Below are 20,003 nucleotides of genomic sequence, written 5' to 3'. Positions count from 1 at the left end.
CGACATGTCCACTTCGCTCTTGCTCATTGGCTCGAGCCGCGGTGACGGCGGCGTGACGTCAGCGGATCTGCCTTCCTGCTACGTCATCATGACGTCGCCTCCATTTACTACGCTTTGTCGAACAACGGAATGCGCTCAAGCGGTTCGCGCGGGCGACGAAATAGGAAATTGATACTAGACGCCATGGATCCCTCTCTCCTTGCCTGTTTTTGAGCCGCGAAGAAGAGTGCCGCGTCCGCGGACATCGCGACCCGTTTGTCTTGCCCGACGAATCTTTTCGACCGCATTACCGGCGGCCGCAGAGCACAGCACTGAGGCTTCCGTCTGCTCAGCCGGGCTGCTGCTCGCCATGCGAACTTACTTTGCACGTCGTAAACAGACGACTAAGCAGACGTTGTCCACTGTAGTACATACATTACGCTGCTTTAAATAAAAAAATAATCATCTCTTCAATAATTAACAACTACTAATCAAAGGTACGAAACTACTGTTGCTAGTGAATCAGCAGTGGTAAATTGTGGCTTCTCGGACTGAATGAAAGAACCGCCGAAGAAAGTGCCGGGGGCGTTTTCCGTTTCTTCGAGCAACTGTACGCACTTTTTTAGGCCCCGCCCTAACGCGACATGTCGCAAAAGGCGACACCGGGAGAATACCACCCCTGATAGATGAAAAAGTGAAGTATCTGTGACCAGGAGGCAGCAGTGAAGCAAAAGGCCGACGTCCAGGGGTGGTGAGCGGCAGGACTTGAACCGCACTGCTATGGTGATGTGGCCACAGAACCGTTCAGAATCCAGGGCCCCACTTTCGGTTGGCCAATACTTAGCAACGATGTCTTAGCTTTCTTTGAGGTGGCAGTACGGGGTCGAAGATTTCTTGAACTTGGCACGCATCTTTTCCATGGCGCGAGAACCAAAGTTCATTTTGCTGGCATTCTGGTTGGAAAAGTTCTCGAACGCTGTGTCGAGTTCCTGCAAATTCAATTTCAGTTATTTGCTTTTTTGTGCTTCCAGAAAAATTACAGTAATAAGAAAACATACATAATGCCACCAGGTGGCCCCAGGTAGCATGAGAAGACAAAGAGGTTAGGGTTGGCTCACGCTCCCTGAGAGCTGGTTCTGGAAACGCTGCTATGCACCCTGGCCAATCCCCCGCCGTGGGTATGTGCCACTAAGCCTGAGGACATCATCATCATCATCAATGCTGCAGACGAACGGTGCCTCCTTTCTTGGTTCCGCGACAATATGCCTTTGCCCTATACACTCAATGAAATTCAAATAACAGTCCATTGACCGTCAATAGATTGTCTACAGACTGTCCGTAGAAATTTTTCTACGTGTGTGTCAGAAAAGTCTCCACAGAAATTGCCCTCACTGCGCACACAGTTAGTCGTGTTTTTTTTATCATCATTGCCCTTTGCTCTCTGCTGTCGGTGCGATCTGCACAGCTCGAGAATGCGGAAAGCGTACCGTTCCGGGGCCGAGTTGGTTGGTCAGCGTCGGTTGCATAGGCGTGCCTCACCACAAAGCTCGAAGGACTGCGCCACGTTTTATGGCCCTCATTGTCCGAGTGGGGTTTCAGGCATAGCGCCATTCTTGGCCTGTATCAGGGATGTGCTGCGCGGCGTAATTTGTCACCACCTTATGGCAGACGCCCGTCCAGGCCAGGCTTAGAGAAGCCTCTGCGCCACTCTCGTTTCGCGCTCTGGTAGCAATCTCCCAGTAAAAAATGGCCTGGCTTAGCTTATGGTTAAGCCTAGGATGCGAAGCATTGTTTTGCGGTCTGGCGAGCCGCCCTCTCCCTGGCCGACATCTCGCTTCTCAACTGACTCAACGAGTGCGTCGCCTTTTGCGTGACGTCAGTATCTCCTAGCGGTAGGAGCGGGAGTTAGGCCGCCGGCGGAGGCTGCGCGTCCGCAAGCGAGAGCACGAGGCACAGCTGTTGTGACGTCATATCACGTGGTGCGCCGATGAAGGTCAAGTGGTAGCTACGCGGCCGTGCGCGGCGCAGCAAGGAAGAGCTCGGTTGTGCGAGTAATATGCTTCGCATAAAAAAAAATGGTAAGGGGCACTTAAGCTCCGCCTTAAGACGCGATAGCGTTAGTGACTTAGTGCCCATAAATGCGGAATTGGCCATTCTCTACTTTGCATGCATAAGACCCCTGGGAGTCCTCATAAGACTCCACGCGCAATGGTGCAGCGGTTAAGCGATGCGCCACTGCCCTCCATGCGATGGCAGGCGCTGCCACCGGTGGGTCCTGTGCGACCCAAGTTGCCCTTCCCGAGCAACCTATCGCGATCAACCATTGACTTAACTGCCAACTGCCGGTGTAGTTAGTTTTCGCACAATCCGGTGGGTAGACTGGGAAGACCCCACAAGGTCACGTGACCTATAGCTTGGCCACCTAGGGTTGCTTCTTCGGGGGTAGCTGCCTGGGCCACACTACGCAACCTTATTTATCGATCACAACGCCGACGCTGGATCACTCACTGCAAAAGCTAAAAAAGAATGAAGAAAAAAAGCCCTGAAACTGTAACGCTCATAATGTGGACAGGATGCGATCAACTGGTTTAGCATTTTGCGATTGGTTTATTTCGTGCGTCTGAGAAGTGTTCTTGTTTTATTGTCCTTACGATATAAATAAATTATCATAATTCCGTAATTCATACTCGCAATATTCTAATAACTGCCTCATTTGTGGGATTTCTGTAATGCAGGGACAGTCAGTGACGACATACTTGAAGTCCGTAAGCCTTTTCGACGTTTTCGTTACTTCGGCATTACAAAGCAAACATGCCCTAGGCCACGGCGCCGATTATTTTTAAAATTTTAGACACCCTTAGCATATTCGTGTACCGTGTTATCGTTACCAAAGTACGGGGGGCCCGAACGTTCTTCTGCACGCGCAGATTGGTCCCGATGAGGCAGGACCGCTCGCGGCTACCGGTACCTGGACTGGCGCTTTCAAGTCTGTCTACGCATGCGCACTGACGGCGCGCGGACCTCCGGAACTCTAGCAGCGGTAGGACGGCACACGGTACGCTGGAGGTTTCTATTACGCCGAGTGGTACTTGGACGCGTCCCTCTGGCGCTGTGGCAAGTGGCGCTGCAGTCGCTAGGACTTGTAGATGGGCTCACGGGCATGGCGGAAAAAAAAAAAAAAACTCAGGAGGGAGAGTCAGGAGATAGCGTTGAAGCGTTGAAGCACAGTCATTACAACTAAAAAGGAGAGAGTATGCCCCACGTGATCACACCATGTGATAGCGTGCAGTGATAACTATCACTGCTACGCGCGCGCATGTGCGAACCAGCGTGTCAGACTTAGTGTAAACCAAACTGCTTGCTGTAGACGCCCGCGCCATGGGCAGCGCAGACGCGAGCACTAAACGACACCAAAATATTAGACAATGACCGGGAGAGCGGAAAACCTGGAGAGGGAACGGCTTGATGAGCACTTGGCCAGCGAAGGCCGGCCGCGTGACGTCACGCTCTCCCCGGAGTTTTTCCTCCTCCATGCTCATGAGGCGTGATGAGAGAAAGCCTACCTGAGCAAGCCCGTCCAGGGAGCGCTGCGGTGGCTTCATGCCAGCTGTTTCACAAGATTCTGAGAACGCCTTCAATGCGATCTTGCGGTAGCGGCAGTGGTGGTCATGCAGTTCATCCGGCTTCACGAATGGCTTGTCTTTTCCGCATATCTGCGCGTGCAGACGTGCAGTGTTACTTGAAAAGTCCCCTATGTGCCCGCTTTACCAAAAATATTCGCTCATGAAGTCATCAAGAATGTTTCTGCACGACCGATGTGGAGGCGCTTACCTCTTCCATTTTTATTAGGTATTTGTCCTTGATTTTGCCTATAGTTTCCAGCTTCTTCGTCCGTTTGTTCGCCTAGAAGGTAAACAGATGACCGACAGTCAACGTGAGGGAAATTGGTAAGGCAAGGTGGCAAAAAAAGCAACCGATGGGCAACTATCAACCTCCAATAAGGAATAGGCGCTATTTAACTTAGTATATGCACCAGATTTCAGTTGTATCATTTCCTCTTTCTAATGAGGCATGCATCACCACACGGTGTACGCCTACGAACACTAAAAAATTTCTAATCAAATTTATTGCCTCGCCTGTTTTGGTTACAAAAGTCTAGCGATGATTATTACGTCACAGGTCAGTATAGACCCCGTGACACGTGAAGAAATCTGCAGTGTAATCGGCGCTTCTACACTTGCTGCATTCAGGGTCTTGAGGCAGGCTAGTTCTAGCATTGCAGCGAACTAAAACGATGAAGCAGCGATTATACCGCAGCTTTTTCATGCCTCACGTCACTTATAAACTAACTTTTGGCTGATAGCTATTTTTCGGGTATTGAAATCGAAACTTCTCGCTTTTCCCTATTTGCCTTGAGCAAGAAAAGAGCTTTCACGTATTCGTTCGGTTCATGCGCCAAAACTGTGCTACTCAGCCGCAGTTCGCGATGTGCGCCACTTGTGACCTATTCCTGCGTCCATGCTTTGAAAGGACTACCGAGCGACAACACCTGCCTTTGGTGTTCTGTTGAAGCATCGGCCGAGAAAATCCGTGTCCAACGTATGGTTCTGATGATAATAGCCTTTGCCGGTCGTCTTCTTGGAGCCCGCTTTGTCAGCTGTTCCGTAGCTCTCCTGGAATGCAACAGATGAAAATTACGAATTTTCAGTGCAAGGAGTAGTGGCAGCTAACGTAAAAAACATCACGCGCTGAAATGCTTATCAGAACAGAAAGCACCGAGACCTGACTCATTGACCCTGAAAGAGATATGTCAGGTAAATGCACACCATGCAAAGGTGTGCCGGCTGCCTTTACCTTTCCATGCTGTGGCAATGCTTGGTGCAGCCAAAGCACAGGCACTTCACTTCCGCCGCAGTCACACCGTAGAAAGAGCACAAAGGTGAAGGCTATCTATCACTTCGCTACAGAAAATATGATCCTAGCTGGTGGCGTTAACTATATTGGCATTTTTTGTTTCTTCAAACCTCATATAGAATGAACATGCAGAATATGTAGCTATAAAACATGGGCGAGCGTTTAATTTCATACAGCGAAATTTCAGGACTACCCTTCGTGACTTTAAAGTAAGGCAATATTTTACTAATGTTCGTACCAACCTTGAGTAAGCTACTACAGCCGGGCGTCCTGATTCCACCAAAAAGGTAAAAAAAAGATAGAATTTCTTGAAATTAGGGTCGCACGTTTCATGACTAGTTCTTGCAGGTATAGTGCCAGCGTGACCGCACTGAAGAAAGCACTTTCACGGCAAGCTCTTGAAATAGGCCGCTCCTTATTTAGATTCACAATGCTCAAACAGATAGCGCGGGAAATTGTTTTTGTTGATCGCAATCTTTACCTAAACCCGCCTTCGTTTATCTGCGCCCAAAAGAGACCACAGTTGCAAAACACGCGAAATAGCTTGACGTACAGTCTTTGTCCAAAGTAACCAGGCTGCACGTTTTTCTTCTCAGTCATATATTAAACCTATTATGCCTGCCCTCAAGCTCTAAATCTCTGTATGGTAAGAAGAACCCTTGTTCTCACCGTCAAAGAACTTTTTGATCGTTAGGGAAGTCGTGAGGGCTCTGTTATACGAATGAGAAGCAAACCATGGAGTCTGGTTACTTTTGACAAAGACTGTGCATCTGAAACCCAATCGTCGTTTTTCCCACGTACTATAATCAAATGGAGCCAGCAGTCAGAATGTGTCGTTTCAGCCACTGACGACACTTCTCCAGTTCTGCTGGTGCAGCACCTACGAGCTCCACTGTGACAACTGTACTCCTGTGTTTCTTTTATTTCTTATGTAATTTTTATAGTCACCCAGTATACTACTGGCGCATTGTCTCTCTTCTCACCTGCGCATCCCATAATTTTGCTACGGCTACTCATTTTACATGTACTTTCCTCTTTTGCCTTGTCGATTTGCCATGTTTTCACGTTTCTGTCTTGGCAAGTCTAGAATTGTTTTACATGATCACATGCCACTTTTTAGTTAAAAAAAAGTTCTCGAATGCCCTCAGCGCGCAACGCAGGCACACGAATAAACGAATGAATAAATGAAGTGTCAAAAGCGTGCGTTTGTTAATTTTTACAAACAAATCCACAGAAATGAGAAGAATTTCTTAACGACATCGGAATGTTGAAATTTGAGGTCGCTGTCAACAGGAAGCAAACTCTCGCTGCGCTATCCAGCACAACTACTGGAGGACAATTGGTGGAAAATCTGAAAAGGAAATTAGTGCGAGTAACCTGCCGACGTCAAGCCGGTGCGGTACAACGAGGTAAAAAATGAAAAACTAAAAGAACAGGTTAACCCTTACAAAAATGCTTCTTGAGACAGTGTTGAAGTTCTCATGAGAAGACTCAACACGCCATGTTGAATTTTTGTTGTGACCAGGATGGGCTAGTGTTGGTGAATTCTTGAGGCCGAGTTGAAACTCATTAGAAAAGTGGATACCGTGCTAGAGTTGAGCATTCTCAATGAAATTTCTGCAGTGTGTTCATGTTGAATTCATGCTGAAATTACGGGGGTGAATCAACACATCATTTTGAATCTTGGCTGGGGTAAAAAAGCAAAAAATCCTGGGGATACATTCGTATTGCGCCAGATCGAACGAATGCCAATGCAATTTTCGGCGGTATATTTATGTTTATTGCTGCAATTTGTCGTTAATGTGAAGCCGTCATCCCCTGTCACGTAGTGCTCCCCACATACGCACAAACACACAAACACGTGTGTATATATATAATACATACATACATACATACATACACTCTAGCCTTACACGCCCATCAGATAAAGAGCATGGAACAGTACTCCACACGAGGCTATAGCATGAATTGACTAAGAGCTCATCTTACGATGTTAAGTGCAACCTCGGCTTCGCCCTGATATAGTCCTACTCAGGGGTGTCCGGACCTGCGCAAGCTGTGGCCTGCCGATCGGCAAAGTTATGTCATTTATTACTATTATTATTTATTTATTTTATGGGTAGTAGAAGTAATCAAGTTCACATGCAACGTTCTATTATTTGACGACCTTGATTCATTCACAAACAACATAAATAAAGCACTAATTAAGCGCCCTTTTTTATGAGCGCACATACGAATCCTCCAAAGTAGGTATGCCTGAATGAGCATATTGCACTACTAGCCCCTTTTTCTATGCAAGAAAATTACTTTGAGCGGTTTATGAGAGTTTTAACGGTTACTCAATGCGTTCTTAATATGTGTAATGTGACCAGGTTCTCTTTACACGATGCATGTCGAAATGATTTCATTTAGTTAGGCTTAGAAACGGCTACCTTGAGATGATTCCACTTAAAGCCAACAGAAATTGCTCAACACATAATGTCTTGACTATGCTCAACCGAAATTTTGTGCAGCAGGTGTTGAGTAGGCTCAACACACATTGAGTTCGTGTTGGTTTCCAGTTGATTCAACAGGAGCTCAACAAGGCGCCAACTGAAGCTCAAAAGTCATTTTTGTAAGGGAAAAGAGTGGTGAATTAGCACGTTCCATTCTCTTAATTAGTAACGTGAAAACTGGCCCCATTTTTGCCCTCGTTCAAAGTGGAGTAAGTAAGATGAAACTGCGAAGCCCAAAGTAAAGAATCTTGAATATAATTCTGGCAATGAATTTAGTTGTTTCATCGTATGCCCTTTTATTATTGTCAATTTTATGTTGCTACATGTTCTGTTAACTATTTCGCCTTTTATATCTGAGTATAACGCCCCCCATCTCGCGTACTGCCCTTGATGGGAGTTTTCAAGGTTAAAAAAATTATGAGGGGATGATAATCGTCGGCCCGCAGCCTCGTCCCTCTGACACGTCCGTCTGCATAAGTCATAAGAGACACGTACAATAAAGGCAACGACACGACGGGCGCATGCTGAGTTGACTGCTATTCTTTCACAATATGAGGTTCCCATGAGGAACATCTTCATCAGTAAAAGAGGCTAACAGTTCAAATATTCCAGAGTTTAAAACAGAAAAGGCAGCGAAAGCGAAAAAGCCGGAGATGAAGATGGGAGATTCCACGATTAGCAGTTATAATGCCGCGCTATTTTAGATGTCCGCCCCCGTAATTACTGTTTGTAGTGCCTCAATGCCTACCGATCATAGCCCGGCTCAAAAGCGCTAACAAGAGAGATGGTGAAAGAGATTTGTGGCGATGCAAGCGCTGCTCACGTGGCTGTCCGTGCTTGAGTCGCTCACACAGCAGCCGTAGATGCAAGTCCCGAGCAATACGCCGGCGGCGGCAACGGCCGCAGTTCCGCAGAGTGCGCCGTAAAGGGGCAGCCCGATTCCAAAGCAGACACCTGCTCCAATGGTGAAGCCAGTGGTTACGAATCCCTCCGCGACCTTGCAGCCTGTCGTCTCCAGGATGGGCGCCTTTGTCCTCCCGCTGACGAAGCACTCGTACCACCGATCCATCTCCTGCGAGGCCATCAGCATGGCACGCACACGAGACATGGCGAACGTTCTGAGAGAATCCAGAAAGGGCCACAGGTAGCTTGAAGGAGCAAGGTGGGTACACAAATTCCAAAGCATTTCTGTGTGAGAGGCGTGGGTGTGTGGATGTTGGAGTGTGGGGCAGCTGCGAGTGTGTCTGTGTGCTCGCTTGTGTGAGCGTGACCTTGTCTGTGAGTGATGAGTTCTACTAGCAGCACGCATAAGAATGACGTGAAGGGTTGTGTAACTTTGCTGCAGCGTAGGCCCAGGCTTAGTGGGGCAGATTTTCGCCAAGTCTATGTGGCGACTTGACACCCATTTTTGCGAGACTACGTGCCGAAAGTTTAATGTTAAAGTGGGTCCGCAACTGTGCCCAGCAAAGGTATTAATATTTAACGTGTCACTATCATAGCCATAGAATTCTGCAGTGCTTCAGTAAAGTGTCCAAAATCGAACATGCTGTATACCATAAGGCGGGTCCCACTTAAATATGTTGACCTCAAAATCTTCGTTCAGATAATATTTCTTTCACCGTGCGGTATTGCATGCCTCAAAGTCGAAGTGGGTCTCCAACTGTAGTCAACACAAAGTACTGAAATTTAATATGTCACTCTCATGAGAGAGAAAAGTGCTATGAAACACGACTCGCCTGTGAGAGTTCTTCCAGATAGCGCTGTGATAATTCTTCTCCGCCCATCTTGCGAGTGTTGTGGAACGTGTCTCGGGCGCGTACTTTCTCTTCATTGTGGATCTTGTCAAGCTCCTTCCTGCTCCTCTTCTGTCCACCCCAACGCTGCGATCGCAAATGCCTGCTCAACATGGAAACAGCTAAACCCATCTTCAAGAATTCACCTTCTTCATGTTGGTACGGTACTGCACCACAGCCTTGGACAAAGCCACCAGATGGTTTCCTTCAGCCGTCGCCTGGAAAATTTAAGATTTGCACACCTGTGCCGCTCTAGGAAACGAGCGATATCCTACCTGGAACATGGTTATAGGCTCTGGAAGGGAGTCCCCTTCGAACATATGGACGTACGTCTGCAAACATATAGCCAATATAGAGACATACTAATAAGAAGCCGCTCGCCTACCGTTATGTAGATAATCAGTTGCTGGCAAGTGACCTTCTGTTCGTTTATTTCTTTGGGAATCAGATTTTCTGGGGAAAGAATTGAAGGAACCAGATGCCGGAGTTGCTCCTTGAAGTCCTCTTCGATGTCTGACAGACGGCCATCGAGTGAGTTTCCTTGTGCCACCTGCGTGAAACATTAAGTCTTATTTGTCGCCTGGAAGGTCCCAGCGTACCTTTAATCCCGGGTGCGGCATGAGGAAGCAGCCAATCTGGGTGAAAAAGGAATCGATGTGCTTTCGGAGCTTTTGCAGCTGAGGGTGCTGGTTTTCCTTGACCTTGAGACGTTGCTCAAGGAACTTGCGGCCGCCTTCAGCGCCATATTCCTGGTCGCAAGTATGATACCAGTCCCGCACAAGAATCAGTAGCTTTTGGAAAGGCTTTCCGAACGTGTTCTGTAGCAGCAGAACGAGAGAGGTGCAGTGAAACATACATCATTACAGTGAAAAAGGAAGTATGGTTTGCTGTGAGCCTATGCTTACCTGCTCCGCCAGTCGGCCGTACTCGGAGAAAAGTTCCAAATACTGAAGGTCGTTCTCTTGAATGTTTTGGGAGACGTTATAGACGAGCACAGAGCTTAGAATAGTGCTTAAGGCGAAGATGGCAGCAGACTCTTTGACAGTGGACTGGTCATCATGCATCCCCTGAGTGTCCATCAGCAGCACAGCGAGCTCTCCGTGTTCCGGCGTCTTGACCTACAAATGCATGAATGACGATGTAGCACATGCCTGAGTTACTGCCATAGTCGCCTTACCAGAAAAACCTCATTCCAGATCAGAATTCCAGTGGTATGGCGATCACAGCCGCCACGCCACGGGAAACCCCGAAGTGGATCGTGCTCACCTCCGAGCCATATAGGGCTGCCTAGATTATACAGGAAACGAAGAAAGAAACTTAGCATGAAGGACTTCCCTTTGCGGAAGTCCCCAGCAAATGAGATCACAGCCACGTGCTTGTCCTTGATGCGATCGTCCAGCAGAACTTCCTGCAGCGCGTCCTCATCCAGCTCAATGCAGTGGTCTTCAATTCGCAGAATCTGCACCTCGTGGCCACAGCCTTCCTGGCCCGACATGGCGTCCCTGTGCGCGCAGCAGGAGATTTGGCTCTTTGAAGTCACTATTTTGCAAAACAAAGTCACTGATTGCAATCGGCGCACTCTAAATTTTAAAAAGCAAAAGCTAACTGCTTCCCAGCCCTGGATACAAAATCGTATAAAACTCTGCAGAAATCAAGTACTGTAACGTTAAGACCTTTTGCAAGGTCTTCCACGAACGTAGATTGTACCGCAGCTTTCAATGTTAGATTCACTGAACAAAAAAAGAAAGTTGAAAATAATCGTTCCAGACAGCATCATGTGGAACGACCATGCAGTGGTGACTTTCTGATCAGTACAAATCTAAAGAATCTCATGTAAATTAACCCCAGACTTTAAACGCTTCCCTTTTAATTCGAGACTCTGTAGAAGATTAATAACCACTTTATAAGCCATCTAGAGGAAGCTTGTGCCGTGAAGTTATGGCCATTTTTCAATCGGCATTTCTGACAACATCACTGACAAACAATACCTTCAGTCATACCTGATTTAATCTGATTCTGTTGGCTCATGCTGCCTTCCTCCCCTGTATGGTCCTTAGCTATAAAGAAGTATAGGCACCTAATTTTGTTGGCATACTTTCTTCTCTACAATGATGCGAAGACTCTGCAATGCATGGATCACCGTGTGGGATTGGCCTACGACCGCTAAGTAATTAAAATCAAAATTTTATGCCATGCTCTTCTGGCTTCGGTTTCAAAAGCCGAACGATGGATGTGACGTCAAATAGAGGTTGGTCATGTGAGGCATGGAAAAACTGCGATGTAATGGCTGCTTCATCGTTTTAATTCGCTAGACTGCTGAAGCTAGCCTTCCTCACGAGCCTGAATGACAACGTATGTAGAAACACCGATTATATTGCAGTTTTCTCATGCCTCACGTGACCTATAACCTTTCTTTGACGTCACAACCATCGTTCGGCTGTTGAGACCGAAACAGCACGGAAATAAATTTGATTATAAATTATTTAGTAGTCGTAGGGAGATACCACGTGGTAATCCATGTATAGAGAGGCATTACGCATCATCACAAAAAAAACAACACGCACCCAATAGTTAGGTGTCTGTACTCCTTTCAGTTAAATGGCTTAAATACAGCAGAAGCATACTTTGCGGATTTCCAATGTTATTATTCCGATGTGTACGGACTTTGCCGTACCGTACAGCAACCATATATATTGCCATGAGCTCTGCTGTTCCACGTAAGAAGATCCTCTGTGGTGAAACACAAGTTGTGCAAATGCTAATGTGAATGCGGTTTTATCAACCGTAGGAACGCGCCGCTTCACGGACGGTTAGAGTTCAGTTGACCCCAGCCCAAAATTAAAGAATCAACAGTGTCCAGATTGTCGCAAGCACGATGTTAGAAGGCAGGTTTGGGCGTGGCAGCAGAGCAGCATTGACAGAATATTTTTAAAGGCCTACTTGCAGGCTTAGCATCTGGAAACAGGTTCAATACCTACAACGCGGTTCTACATAATAATTTTTAAAATATAGCCTGATTGGCGTTCCAGATGCGCATATGTGGAACATTTCTCCACAGAAAACGGCTTATTTAAATGCAACGTCGTTTCCAATATTCTTTGCATTCTCTGTCTTGAATGTGGTTGCATTTATTCAGGCGGAACTTTTTTGCAATTGTAATCTTCAGTTCCAGTGTAACCTATCAGATTAAGAGTGTACAGAGACAATTCTACAAAGCCTTAGTTATCGACTAAATGTTTTAGATTAAAACCTGGCTACTTACAATTACATGCAAACAACGCAACCAACACCTGTAGCGGCATACGGTGCTTTTAAATACAGAAGAGCAAATGAAGATGCTGGGCCACTCATTCCCGAACCCCTGCCTTAGGCTAAGTGGACAATTTTCATGCGACCTGGGCGCAACTCTGGATGGTTGAACACTAGCTCGAACCCTAGGCTTCTTTGATAAATATGACAAATCAGCAAAACCATACCCAAACAATTCTCGACAAAAGCATTGTTGAACGGGAATTAGTTTATGAGCGCAATTGCTTTATACATTGTACGATTTCACTGTAACAATTAATATATCCGGAGATCTCCCGTCGGCAGATTTGCATTTCTTTGCTATTTTCGTTCTTCCTATCGTAAAAAGCGTTCTCCGTTGGTTTGTTACAGTAATCTCAACTGCTCGATGCGAGCGATGGATACACATAAAAGAAAGATTTTGCTACATATCGGAAATGGACCATTACCTTCGATATTTACATACCACTATTTTAAAATTTTACAATTATCGAAATATCTGTCCAAGAGTGTAGGACAGGCATTCCCAATTCATGTGTACGCATTGCTTTCTCCCTTTCCACTTTGCTGCCTGGTGCCCTCTCCTCTGACATGCGCGATGTTTTATGGACGGCGTAGGTTTCCTTCCAGCGAGTTCTCCACAGCTGTCCGGTCGTCTGCAGACGCGACACTTACGAGAACTGGGAGCACCGGTGGCAACGGCGCAGTGGGGTCGTGGCGCTTCGAGTAGGGGAGGCGTCGTGGGAATGACACAACGAAATGGGAATCCGTACATTCTACGGTTGGGCACGTTCATGGTCATGGCGTACCCAAAAGTAGTATAGTCGGGCCGCTACTTTTCAATTTATAAAAAAATGATAACATAAATACTGACCCTTACGCAACTTTTGTCCGACTACAGCAGCCTAATTTTTAGAACGCCATCTGTGTTCAGCCTCGAGGCATATGCTACAGGACGCCTGTTTTCTTTACACCACTGGCAGCCTTTCAAACTCCTGAATATCAACACAAACAAGACAAAAACACTTTGTTCTTTAGACCTGAAGATATGTCCGTTATGCCATTAATTACTACTTCAAAAATACACATTTCCTCTTACGTTAATAGCTTAGGAGTCAGGTTTCAGGATAATTTACCATGGGATATCTGCGTAGATTAGCGCCTACAAAAAATTCAATAGTTGTAGGCAGTCTATCAAAGTTTCGGTAGTTTTTTCCCATAATACATTTGAAAACTCTTTTACGATTAATTGTTTTCTAGTGTTACTAATTGTAGTTTCTTAGTTTTGGTCCCAACCACTGTTCTCAGTATTACAAAACATCGTATACTGCAAAAAAAAAAGCAGTTCGGGTAATTAACAGTCAGCGTGATGCACACACTAAAGCTGTCTTTGAGGCGGTACTCATTACACCTATTACGCTGTTGTAAATACCTGTCTTCTTGCATAAAAAGTGCCAATTAAACGCAACTCTAGACAGTGGGTTACTAGCTAATTAATCTAGACTAACATGTAAAGAACATACCTACAATACGCGCATTAGAAACAACTGGTTTTCATCTCGGAGCCGCAACTAAACTTACACAACTGCTTCCGCTATTCTAGTTCTCAGCTCTCAAATATGCAGCCCTCAAAGCCTTCTCACGCGGACCGCTGCCCTGACAATTTCATTCTTTCACCATTTGTGCAAATAAAATAATTTATTTTCCATACGTACCGCATATAAGTTTTAGTGTTAACAGCTGACCACCGGCCGCGGTTGATTACTGTCAATTAGTTTTTATGCCAACTGTTACACATACTTTGTGTGGAAATTTCCCACAGGTTCCCTGCCTTTCCTCTTTGCTATAATATTTCTTTCCACGGCTACAGACAGGTGGGACTAAAAATTTGCTAATGAGGCCCGCGTCGCAATACCAGTTTGAGCTTGTACCCGGTGGCAAAAGCCAATCCTCTGGAATATGGAAGTTAGCATGCGGCAATGGGCACATAAGCATGTCGTCAGTAGAAGCATGCGACAGCATGTTGCAAGAAGAGAAAAAAAAAGTGAAAACCTACAAGAGTTCAGACTACTTTATGGTGAAAACAATAGTTTTCGGTGGTAGTAAATTATGATCACGGCAAACAGCGTGGCGAACTCGGTAGGTTAGAGAAGCTCGGAAAACGGCATCCATTTAGCTGTCGAGTGATCGCGGTGGGATTTCAATGTTCTAAACAAGCGTTTCGAAGAGTTAGTGACTGCGTTTCTTCCTACTTTGACAATGATGCGTCCTCGGGTGATTAGACGACTTATTCCATCCTATCAAAATATGAATGTGTAGAGCAAGCCCACCTGTCTTGTGTTTCTGCCGATACGGGGTCCTTCCGTCTTCGTTGCAGTCCCTCCGGTAAGTCACAAACACGCGCCGGAAGTCGGCCCGCTGAGGAGTCGCCAATGCGGCCGGAGGCGTGTTATATTTGTCGATGCTAGAAGCGTGTCCCACCAGGCATCGGGTCCAGGATCACCGCCGCAGTGCCGAAGGAGGAAGGAAACGTGGGCCGGAGACGGGGAGTAGGGGAAGTGAAGGAAAAACTGTATTCACATATTTACATTATTTACATAGAGCGGGACTGAGAATGGCTCTCAGTGGAAGGGGAACGTCTTCGTCAACCGTAGTCGACTGGAGCTAGCAGGCTTCTCTCGGCCACACTCACGGCCGAGTTAAATATCGTCCGGTTTCCCCAGATCCCTGGCTGGGGAAAAATGGTCGACGAGCACTGTCCAATCGGATGGACCGAAGGGGACCTCCTTGTTACCGCCCACGGCTGGGCAGGTGCGAGCTTGTCCACTCTGTCGCAGCTGGGTCGAAGAGAGGGGAAGATTGCTGACTCATCCAGCCCCGCGGGGAAAGGAATCTCCTGAAGTCTTTCAGCAGGGGAATGAACTTGCCTCCCCGCCGATTGCCCAGAACGCGAGTCGGGGACACAGAATTCTTCAATTATCCGCCAGCGTGACGGCGCCGCCAGGTCGCCTCCGCATTCACGGTGGTTGCTCGGACAATAGCTCCTGGGCCTCGCCTGCCTTCGTCGCCGCTGCACTCCGTTCAAGGAATTTCGCTGGGGTTTTGGCTGACAATGGCCTTTGACATCCCTGCCACACTAATCCGCTGAGGCTCGGAGGGGCATTCCAAGCTTCTCACTTCCCATGGTCGTCGCGAGGTTGTCGACCTTGGCGATTGTTCACGGTAGCGGCTTGATCGGGCCCACGTGGTCCGAAGTGGACACAGGTGTGACGGGAACACACAAAGAGAACCGTCATTTTTCATTTCTTGACTTGGTCAGTGACCCAATTTTCCTTTGTGAATAAATAACACAAAGGGAGTTAAAGGGGGGGGGGGGGGGTAGAAACACAACAGCACGTCCGCCGCCCGAAGAGGTCTCGTAGTGGTTGCAGCCAACGCTGCTGCGCGCAGAGACCTGGAGTTGTGTCCGTTCGGCTTTTGGTCACAGCTGGGCCCAAAGGTTCTTCTTGCTTCGTTGACAACTGTAACGGTCTCAACCAGCAAGGTACACAGCCCAACAAGCAGAAAGCGCCAAACCGACTTCAAGAACTGCCAAGCTGTTTTCGGTCAACAAAATCTCTTTAGAGAAAATGAGTTGTAGCGTGAAATTTACGTCCTCCTTCGAAAGTTGACATGTTTGACCAAACCAGAATACACAGAGCTTGTTTAGCCAAAAGGGAGGAAAATTTCCTAAAATTTTGGGGGGTGCCGTAGCACGGTGTATGTCACAGAAAGCCACCGCCCGTGAGAGCACAAAGGGAAGGTGGAGCTGCTGAACACACATACAAAACAGACAAAAATGATTCCCGCTAAAGCAAAAAAAAAAAAAAAACAAAATACAAATTTGCATAGCGGATTAACGTCCGTGGAGTCAGGAGAGGGCATTACACGGGAAAGCTTCGGCTGAGGCCATCAGCGTTGCCATTACTCGCACCTTTCGGCAACGCATGTGAACTGAGTCCCGCAATGCCAAGCTCCGAAATTTCGCTCTCATTTCGCATAGGAGAGTGTAAAGAACAAAAGACAAAAAACAAGCATTAAACTCAATATGAGATTATGCGTCATATCCGCCCCTTGCGCGGCCGCGGTCCGACAGCTGCTTTAGCAGATGAGACATTGCATAATGCTAGGAATTCTAGCTTGCATTTCTGTACAGGAGTTAAATGAACAAAAAGAAACAAAAGACGGGATTATTCCTCGAATCCGTCTGCAAACGGCGTTGCGATCAGAGGAATTTACTGCTTCCTATTCTTCAGCCGCCCCCTGCGCGGCCGAGGTCCGATAGCTGCTCTAGCAGGTGCAACAGGACACAAGGCTAGGAATTTCAGCTTAGGACCCTTAACTGTTCCTCGTCCAAGTCTCGTGGTTCTGAAGTTTGGCTGACGCTCAGAAAGCAGAACGCGAGAAGGGAACGGACGAGTGCGAATGCCGTGCCAGCGTATCCGTCTCTCTCGGATCGGGTTCGCGCGTCGCGTCCCCTTAGCTTGTGTTCCCTTCAAGCGGCGCGTGCGAACTCTTGAGCGCTGAGGTGCCAAATTGGGGCGGGTAACCGGTTGTCCGGTTTTCTGTGCAGCAGTCAACATGAGGCGCACTTTCCCCTTCATTAACATTCCCCGTTTGGCCACCTCTATACGCCGCCGCTCTGTGGAAACCCTCGCTGTTGGTTTGCGGGGCGCGTCACTAGCCATCGCGGAACCGTCACAGGTTAAGTCGTCGGCGTTCGCCTCATTGTCAGTTTGTGATCCAGCCTGCTCTGGCTCACTACCGTTAGAGTTTATAAGACTTACAGGGCCACGTTTGCCCTCTTCACCCGCGTGCTCTGCTGGCTCTGCGAATTCTGGAGCCTTCGAACTGGTAAGGACCTGCGCAGCATTATCTCCAAAACAAAGGCCTTTTTCTTTGGGCAGCATATCCAAGCGATTTGATAAAATCGAGGGATACTGCATAGGCAGGTTTTGGGAGACGGCTGCCTTGGTCAGACGCAGCTCGAGCGGGCTCTCGTTCGCGACGCGGGCAGTAAGTTGGTCGTGTTCGATACCTTTCCTATCCTTATACTGGCGGTACAGCAGGCCAGAACGGAGCTGGAAAGGTATGTTCTTCCGTGACACACCTATGTCACTTTGGGGACTCAAGTTGCGTAGAGATTGGTCTTTCTCTTGCTCAGCGGTGAACGTTTCCCTGTCCACACGAAGGAGTTCGAGAAAGCCATCTGAGTGAGGCAACACTAGATTCGTAATCAGTTCCTCACCTAGCCCCAGCTCATCACTTGCGCCTGCTTCGAAAGACTCACTATAGCCTGTACTACTGTCGGTACTCTTTACCCCTGTGCTAGAAGTGAGTAAGTCCTGGGCTGGCTCGTCATTAGGTAGCGCGGAGCCGTCACGGGTTAAGTCGCCGGCGTTCGTCTCATCGTCAGTCTTTACTAGAGCTTGCTCTGGCTCATCACCGCGAGAATTTACAGGCTTCGGGCTTACAGGTTCAGGTTTGCCCTGTTCAACAACGTGCTCTGCTGGCGCTGCGAATTCACGAGCCTTCGAAATGGTAAGGACCTGCGCAGCGTTATCTCCAAAACTAAGGCCCTTTTCTTTGGGCAGCATATCCGAGCGATTATTGAAAATGGAGGGATGCTGCTTAGGCAGGTTTTGGGAGATGGCTGCCTCGGTCAGACGCACCCCGAGCGGGCTCTCATTTGCGACGCGGGCAATGGGCAAAGACACGCAGTTTTCATTCATGATTTTAATTTCACTTCGCGCCGGAACCTCCTGATTTAATGTCGAATTCCTCTCGGCGCGCTTCGCCAGTAAAGTTTGCAACTCCAAACGCATTAAAGCAAGTTGCTTTTCATCGGCTTCCTTGAGACGAAGACGTTCTTTTTCTATCCTGTCAGCCTCCTCCTTAGCGGCTTCCTTGCGGTAAAGGCGTTCTTTTTCAATCCTGTCAGCCTCCTTCTTAGCGGCTTCCTTGCGGCAAAGGCGTTCTTTTTCAACCCTAACGGCCTTCTCCTTGCGTTCCCTTTCAACCCTGTCGGCCTCCTCCTTAGCGTTCCTGATTCCCTCCTGAATGAGTTCCCAGGTCTCCCAAATTTTGTCACCCTGCTCCTTAGCACCCCATTCCTCAATAGCCTCAATCAGCTGCGGCTTTCTGTGACTCTTCCTGGCCTCAATACCCAGCTTTTCACACAGCAACATCAACTCTGGCTTCTTTAGCTTGCTCAAATCCATGGCAACTCCCGAACGAGGACTTTCAAAAATAAGCTGCTACGTGAAATGCTTAAGCGAGCACGTGCAGAAAAACAATCTACAGGTAGTGATAAATTTCCAGAGTTATCAAGCCTGGCAGATTCTTAAAGAAAGTCAAGCGCTCACCACTGCTGAAGCCAGGACCAAGCGTGGAAGATCCCGCCGCTGCCAACCAGTTGATATATTTGTCGATGCTAGAAGCGTGTCCCACCAGGCATCGGGTCCAGGATCACCGCCGCAGTGCCGAAGGAGGAAGGAAACGTGGGCCGGAGACGGGGAGTAGGGGAAGTGAAGGAAAAACTGTATTCACATATTTACATTATTTACATAGAGCGGGACTGAGAATGGCTCTCAGTGGAAGGGGAACGTCTTCGTCAACCGTAGTCGACTGGAGCTAGCAGGCTTCTCTCGGCCACACTCACGGCCGAGTTAAATATCGTCCGGTTTCCCCAGATCCCTGGCTGGGGAAAAATGGTCGACGAGCACTGTCCAATCGGATGGACCGAAGGGGACCTCCTTGTTACCGCCCACGGCTGGGCAGGTGCGAGCTTGTCCACTCTGTCGCAGCTGGGTCGAAGAGAGGGGAAGATTGCTGACTCATCCAGCCCCGCGGGGAAAGGAATCTCCTGAAGTCTTTCAGCAGGGGAATGAACTTGCCTCCCCGCCGATTGCCCAGAACGCGAGTCGGGGACACAGAATTCTTCAATTATCCGCCAGCGTGACGGCGCCGCCAGGTCGCCTCCGCATTCACGGTGGTTGCTCGGACAATAGCTCCTGGGCCTCGCCTGCCTTCGTCGCCGCTGCACTCCGTTCAAGGAATTTCGCTGGGGTTTTGGCTGACAATGGCCTTTGACATCCCTGCCACACTAATCCGCTGAGGCTCGGAGGGGCATTCCAAGCTTCTCACTTCCCATGGTCGTCGCGAGGTTGTCGACCTTGGCGATTGTTCACGGTAGCGGCTTGATCGGGCCCACGTGGTCCGAAGTGGACACAGGTGTGACGGGAACACACAAAGAGAACCGTCATTTTTCATTTCTTGACTTGGTCAGTGACCCAATTTTCCTTTGTGAATAAATAACACAAAGGGAGTTAAAGGGGGGGGGGGGGGTAGAAACACAACAGGCGCCAGGCGTTTACAATACGACCACGCGTGGCGCCAACTTGCCAACTTTAAAAAGCAATGACCTCGCGTCTAAGCGCGGCTTCAACCTCGCAAACGCAGCTTTTCGTCCGCCATCTTCTCAAGCTTGCCCTGC

General features: G+C 48.0%; 1 protein-coding gene across 2 annotated transcripts; it reads right to left on the bottom strand.

The window, feature by feature from the left end:
- Positions 1-665: 665 nt before the first annotated feature.
- Positions 666-14,910, bottom strand: LOC149330962 (atlastin-2-like). Of its 2 annotated transcripts, XM_089561689.1 has the most exons (14): positions 14,800-14,910; positions 10,554-10,683; positions 10,359-10,464; positions 10,087-10,299; positions 9,781-9,999; positions 9,567-9,731; positions 9,457-9,513; positions 9,328-9,399; positions 9,125-9,268; positions 8,212-8,460; positions 4,533-4,652; positions 3,811-3,882; positions 3,543-3,692; positions 666-968 (listed from the first exon to the last, which is right to left on the bottom strand). In XM_089561689.1, the coding sequence occupies exons 2-14, from the start codon at positions 10,604-10,606 to the stop codon at positions 834-836; spliced, it is 1,755 nt and encodes a 584-aa protein (XP_089417815.1). In that variant the 5' UTR covers positions 10,607-10,683; positions 14,800-14,910; the 3' UTR covers positions 666-833. The 2 variants fall into 2 exon arrangements, with proteins under 2 accessions (XP_089417815.1, XP_089417814.1); XM_089561688.1 differs by having other exon boundaries at positions 10,359-10,683.
- Positions 14,911-20,003: the final 5,093 nt, after the last annotated feature.

This window comes from Amblyomma mixtum, chromosome 9, assembly GCF_055824585.1.
Source record: "Amblyomma mixtum isolate Tamu chromosome 9, ASM5582458v1, whole genome shotgun sequence".
NCBI lineage: Eukaryota > Metazoa > Arthropoda > Arachnida > Ixodida > Ixodidae > Amblyomma > Amblyomma mixtum.
The sequence above is the reverse complement of the archived record's forward strand: the minus strand, read 5'-3'. Positions and strand labels throughout refer to the sequence as shown.

Bases quoted from the DNA above. Each gene is read 5' to 3' on its own strand.
- LOC149330962 (XM_089561688.1), bottom strand. From the start codon at position 10,676: ATGTCGGGCCAGGAAGGCTGTGGCCACGAGGTGCAGATTCTGCGAATT. The intron at 10,300-10,358 runs GTAAGGCGACTA...ATGCATTTGTAG, and splicing joins TCTGGAATGAGGTTTTTCTG to GTCAAGACGCCGGAACACGG. The intron at 10,000-10,086 runs GTAAGCATAGGC...CTGCTGCTACAG, and splicing joins ACGGCCGACTGGCGGAGCAG to AACACGTTCGGAAAGCCTTT.